Below are 6111 nucleotides of genomic sequence, written 5' to 3'. Positions count from 1 at the left end.
ATCCATGCAGGGATTCATACCTAGCAATGCAGCATCTGAGCAGGGTGGGGATTTATCCCTAGCAACGCAGCATCTGAGCAGGGTGGGGATTCATCCCTAGCAACACAGCATCTGAGCAGGGTGGGGATTCATACCTAGCAACGCAGCATCTGAGCAGGGTGGGGATTTATCCCTAGCAACGTAGCATCCATGCAGGGATTCATCCCTAGCAATGCAGCATCTGAGCAGGGTGGGGATTCATACCTAGCAACGCAGCATCTGAGCAGGGTGGGGATTCATCCTTAGCAACGTAGCATCCATGCAGGGATTCATCCCTAGCAACGCAACATCCACGCGGGGATTCATCCCTAGCAACGCAGCATCTGAGCAGGGATTCATCATTAGAAACGCAACACTCACGCGGGGATTCAACCTTAGCAACGAAGCATCCGAGCAGGGTGGGGATTCATCCCTAGCAACGTAGCGTCCATGCAGGGATTCATTCTTAGCAACACAACATCCATGCAGGGATTCATCCCTAGGGGATTCATCCTTAGTAACGCAGCATCCAAGTGGGGATTCATCCTTAGCAACACAGCATCCGAGCAGGGATTCATCCTTAGCAATGTAGCATCCACACAGGGATTCATCCTTAGCAACGTAGCATCCACGCGGGGATTCATCCCTAGCAACACAGCATCCAAGCAGGGATTCATCCTTAGCAACGTAGCATCCACACAGGGATTCATCCTTAGCAACGTAGCATCCACGCAAGGATTCATCCTTAGCAACGTAGCATCCACGCAGGGTTTCATCCTTAGCAACGTAGCATCTACACAGGGATTCATCCCTAGCAACGTAGCATCCACGCAGGGATTCATCCTTAGCAACGTAGCATCCACACAGGGATTCATCCTTAGCAACGTAGCATTCACGCAGGGATTCATCCATAGCAACGTAGCATCCACGCAAGGATTCATCCTTAGTAACGTAGCATCTACACAGGGATTCATCTCTAGCAACAGAGCATCCACGCAGGGATTCATCCTTAGCAACGTCGCATCTACACAGGGATTCATCTCTAGCAACATAGCATCCACGCAGGGATTCATCCCTAGCAACGTAGCATCCACGCAAGGATTCATCCCTAGCAACATAGCATCCACGCAGGGATTCATCCCTAGCAACGTAGCATCTACACAGGGATTCATCCTTAGTAATGCAGCATTCGATCAATTTGACATGAGGTAACCAGGTAACCATATACGTGGCTTGGTTGTGACGAGGCCACCATTGCTTTACCTGGCAGGTGACCAGAGAGGGAGATGATCAGCCGGTCGCTAATGGCGACGTCGTCTGCGGTACGGCAGCTGAGGACCAGATCCTTTGGACCAATGCCTGGAAGGTACACCTCTCTCTCTCTCTCTCTCTCTCTCTCTCTCTCTCTCTCTCTCTCTCTCTCTCTCTCTCGCTCTCTCGCTCTCTCCCTCTCCCTTCTTCCTTCCTCCTCTCCTTTCTCCTCTCCTCTCTCCCGCTCCCTCTCCCCCCCCCCCTCTCCCTCTCCCCTCCCTCTCCCTCTCCCTCTCCCTACTCCCTATCTTCCCTCCCCCTCTCACCCTCCCTCTCTCTCTCTCTCCTCTCGTCTCTCGCTCTCTCTCTCTCCTATCTCTCTCTCTCGCTCTTCACTTTCTCTCTTTTCTCTCCCTTCTCTGTTTCTCGCTCGCTCTCTCTCTCTCTCTCTCCTTCCTTTTTCTCGCTCTCTCGCTCCTCTCTCTCTCTCTTTTCTCTCGCCCACTTCTGTTTCTCCGCTCGCTCTCTCTCCTCTCTCCCTTTTGTTTCTCTCTGCTCTCTCCTCTTCCTCTTCTCGCTCTCTCGGCTCTCTCGCTCTCTCTCTCTTTCTCTCTCTCATCGCTCTCGTCTCTCTCTCTCTCTTCTCCTCTCTCTCTCTCTCTCTCCTTCTCTCTCTCTTCTCTCTCTCTCCTCTCTCTCTCTCTCTCATTTCTCTCTCCTCTTCTCTCTCTCTCCCTGTCTGTTTCTCTCTCTCTCTCTCTCCCTCTCTTCTCTCTCTCTCCCTTCCGTGGGGTGTTTCTCTCTTCTCTCTCTCTCTCTCTCTCATCTCTCTCTCTCGTCTCTTACTTCTTTCTCTCTCTCTCGCTCTCTCTCCTCTCTCTCTTCTCTTCTCTCTCTCTCTCTCTGTCTCTTGTTCTCTGTCTCTGCTCTCTGTCTCTGTCTCTGCTCTCTGTCTCTGTCTCTTGTCTCTGTCTCTGTCTCTCGCTCTCTGCTCTGCCTCTGCTCTCTATGCTCTGCCATCTGTCTCTGTCTCTGTCTCTGTCCTCTCTCTCTCGCTCTATCTCTCTCTATCTCGCTCTATCTCGCTCTATCTCTCTCTCTCTCTCTCTCTCTCTCTCTCTCTCTCTCTCTCTCTCTCTCCCTCCCTCTCGCCCTATCTCGCCCTCTCTTTCATCCCTTTCCAAGAGCCTACACTGGTGTAATTGATAGTTGTCACTCGATAATATGTTTGACTGTCAGTGTCACCGTAATGGCAGGTCTTATACCACAGCTGGGACAGAGAAAGAGTTCGTCGGTTCAGGACTGGTGACCATTAAAGTGATTACATCACCGTAAATAGTAAAAATAAAAATAATATTTCCACTTTTTCACAAAATATAAGTAATTCTGTTCACTTTTTATGGTTAAATTGCTGCATTGTACTTCTTATTTTACTATATTGTTTGATGTGGACATACACTCGTGACTCATACATAGCGCATAGCAAGCAATTAATGTCAGGAACACAATATCAAATCGTCCAGGTTTTTTGGATTTTTAACTAGTTGAGAAACAATCTTATCAGGTACGAATTTGACAATACGTTTAGTCCCGTTAGTTCTTGCTTTTAATGTAAAAAAATGACAACAAAAATTTTACAAATTTTACCATAGAAAATTCGTGACATAGTCAATTTAACATGTTCAGTGTGCAGTGCATTTCCTGTGTTACCTGTGCATGCGACATGTGCGAGCATCTTTCTGCTATCGCATTTCGAGCGTTAAGTTACGGATTCGCGCGTTCGTTAGCTAGCACACCTGAAACAGGTGCGGCTGATTGGTTTGCAGGTGTGGTACAACATCGGCGTCAACAGCACTGCACCGCCGGACAGCGACGCTGCACTGTGCGCGCCCTACCTGCCCTCGCAACCCTACCTCACCACACTCGTGCAGATAGTACCCCTGCTGTTCGACCACATCAAAGTAAGTTACGTCTGCACTTTTACCTGTTAATTAAGGTGAGCTACGTTTGCACTTTTACCTGTTAATTAAGGTGAGCTACGTCCGCACTTTTACCTGTTAATTAAGGTAAGCTACGTCCGCACTTTTACCTGTTAATTAAGGTGAGCTACGTCTGCACTTTTACCTGTTAATTAAGGTGAGCTACGTCCGCACTTTTACCTGTTAATTAAGGTGAGCTACGTCTGCACTTTTACCTGTTAATTAAGGTGAGCTACGTCTGCACTTTTACCTGTTAATTAAGGTAAGCTACGTCCGCACTTTTACCTGTTAATTAAGGTGAGCTACGTCTGCACTTTTACCTGTTAATTAAGGTAAGCTACGTCCGCACTTTTACCTGTTAATTAAGGTGAGCTACGTCTGCACTTTTACCTGTTAATTAAGGTGAGCTACGTCCGCACTTTTACCTGTTAATTAAGGTGAGCTACGTCTGCACTTTTACCTGTTAATTAAGGTAAGCTATGTCCGCACTTTTACCTGTTAATTAAGGTAAGCTACGTCCGCACTTTTACCTGTTAATTAAGGTGAGCTACGTCTGCACTTTTACCTGTTAATTAAGGTAAGCTATGTCCGCACTTTTACCTGTTAATTAAGGTAAGCTACGTCCGCACTTTTACCTGTTAATTAAGGTGAGCTACGTCCGTACTTTTACCTTTGGATCAAGGAAACCTACGTCTCCATGCTGCGTTTACGTTGCCTAAAAACTGTCAATCAAGGTATTAGTCAAGTACTGGAATGAGTGCTTGATCAATTGATTGATTATTGATTGAGTGATTTATTATTGATCGATTATTGATTGAGTGATTTATTGATTGATTATTGATTGATTGATTGATTGGTTGGTTGCAGCCACGCTTTGTCGCGGCGGACATGGCTAAACTGATGGCGGTGCTACGTAACGCGTTGGCAGTGCCCGTGAACGGAGAGGCTTCCCCGTTCATCGTGCCCGCGTGCTACGACAGCGCGCTCACGCCGCTACAGGACGCAGTTCTCACTGTCGCTGAGCTGCTGCACAAGGTAGGATGGAGGGAGGAGGGGGAGGGAGGGAGGGAGGGAGGGAAGGGGAGAGAGAGAGAGCATGTGAGAGAGAGAGGTGGGGAGAGAGACAAGAGACGGGAAGAAAGAAAGTAAGAGAGAAAGAAAGAAAGTAAGACAGAGTGAAGTGAGGTACGCTTGTGCCGTAACGCGATGCTCAGTAATAACTAGTGCGCGCGTCTCTCACCAGGAGGCGCTGGCGGGCGGCGAGCACCTGCAGGCGATGTATCCGGACATGTTCGCTCAGCTGCTGCGATACGTGGAGTACGGGGTGGAGCCTCCTCGCTACCTCCCCGCCACGCCCGCTGGCCACGCCCACGGCCACGCCCACGCCAAGGTCACCGCCGCCAAGAACAACAACAACGCAGTGGTGAGTCGTGGTAGGGGGCGCCACCGCGCAGCCCGCGCCCTTCGCGGTGGCACGTGGGCTGTGGTGCTGTGACGCGTGGCAGCTTCTGGTCCTTAATTCTAGAGGGCACATTATATTAGATGATGCTATATTATGCTATGTTATATTATGTTATATTATATAATATTAGATGTTATTATATATATATATACAGTGAAACCCCGATTTTATGCGCTCCGATTTAACGTGATGAGTCATTGGACCTTTTTTTGCTTTTTCCGAACTGAAAAGTTTTTTGGTGAGTTAAGCCGGCCTTAGGTCGAAGCGGCGATCGCCTATAGATCGCGCGACTAAATGAGTTTGCATGACTTGTTGCTGTGGGGGGTCAGTTTATACGCTGATTTTCTTGAACCCCAATTTAGCACAACCCTGCTTTTTTGGCAGTGACATTTTATGTACAGTACCCCAACCGCATTCTAACAGGGCCACACTGTATATATATATATATATATATACATATGGGGACTTTCCCCTGACACTGATCTTGTGTATCTTTTTTTTTCATCACTAATATATACAACAGCATTATAATGTATAATAGATATAATATATAATAACATATAATATAAAATTATGTGATGAAATATAATATAAAGTATAATATAGTATAATATAACATAATATAATAATATAATATAATATAATAATATAATATAATACAATGCAATGCAATACAATATATTATAATGTAATATACTGTAATATAATATAATATAATATAATATAGCTTAATAATATATAATATAATATATTATAGATTAATAATATATAATGATCTAATACAATAACATAGCCACCTCTCCATCCTTGCAGCAGGCTGCAGCAGGCAGCATCGGCACCAGCTGGGTGACGATGAACTTTGTTCCGTTCGCCGAGCGAGCGTTGGAGCTGGTGGTGGCGCTGTACACGCGCGCGGCCCGCCACCCGGCCGTCGTGCGCGCACACGTCCTCCGCGACGCCGCCGTCACGCTGCGGCTGCCGCTCGCGCGCAAGTACGCGTGCGCGGCGCCCTCTATCTGGCGGTCGGCCGTCGCCACGCTGCTCGCACTCATGGACGTGGGGCTGCCGATCGCACGCGAGCCGGGTATGTGTACGCGCGCTGAGTGACCAGCGAGTGACCGGCTAGTGACCGGTGTGTGAGTGACGAGTGAGTGACCGGTGTGTGAGTGACGGGTGAGTGACCGGTGAGTGACCGGTGTGTGAGTGACGGGTGAGTGACCGCGACCGGTGTGTGAGTGACGGGTGAGTGACCGCGACCGGTGTGTGGGTCACTCACCCGTCACTGCCACACACCGGTCAAGTGACGGGTGAGTGACCGCGACCGGTGTGTGGGTCACTCACCCGTCACTGCCACACACCGGTCAAGTGACGGGTGAGTGACCGCGACCGGTGTGTGGGTCA

General features: G+C 48.3%; 1 protein-coding gene across 1 annotated transcript in view; it reads left to right on the top strand.

Annotated features, from left to right (window-relative positions):
• LOC106813630 (protein MON2 homolog) overlaps positions 1–6111 on the top strand; it is a 44162-nt gene that overhangs the window by 29089 nt on the left and 8962 nt on the right. Inside the window, exons 23-28 of the mRNA XM_014817813.1 lie at positions 489–1167; positions 1289–1384; positions 3096–3230; positions 4116–4283; positions 4492–4671; positions 5524–5794. Of these exons, the coding sequence (XP_014673299.1) occupies positions 489–1167; positions 1289–1384; positions 3096–3230; positions 4116–4283; positions 4492–4671; positions 5524–5794 (1529 nt within the window). The remainder of the gene's footprint in view (positions 1–488; positions 1168–1288; positions 1385–3095; positions 3231–4115; positions 4284–4491; positions 4672–5523; positions 5795–6111) is intronic.

This window comes from Priapulus caudatus, unplaced genomic scaffold (assembly GCF_000485595.1).
Source record: "Priapulus caudatus unplaced genomic scaffold, Priapulus_caudatus-5.0.1 Scaffold802, whole genome shotgun sequence".
Taxonomy (NCBI): domain Eukaryota; kingdom Metazoa; phylum Priapulida; class Priapulimorpha; order Priapulimorphida; family Priapulidae; genus Priapulus; species Priapulus caudatus.
This window is presented reverse-complemented; position numbering and strand designations above follow the sequence as displayed.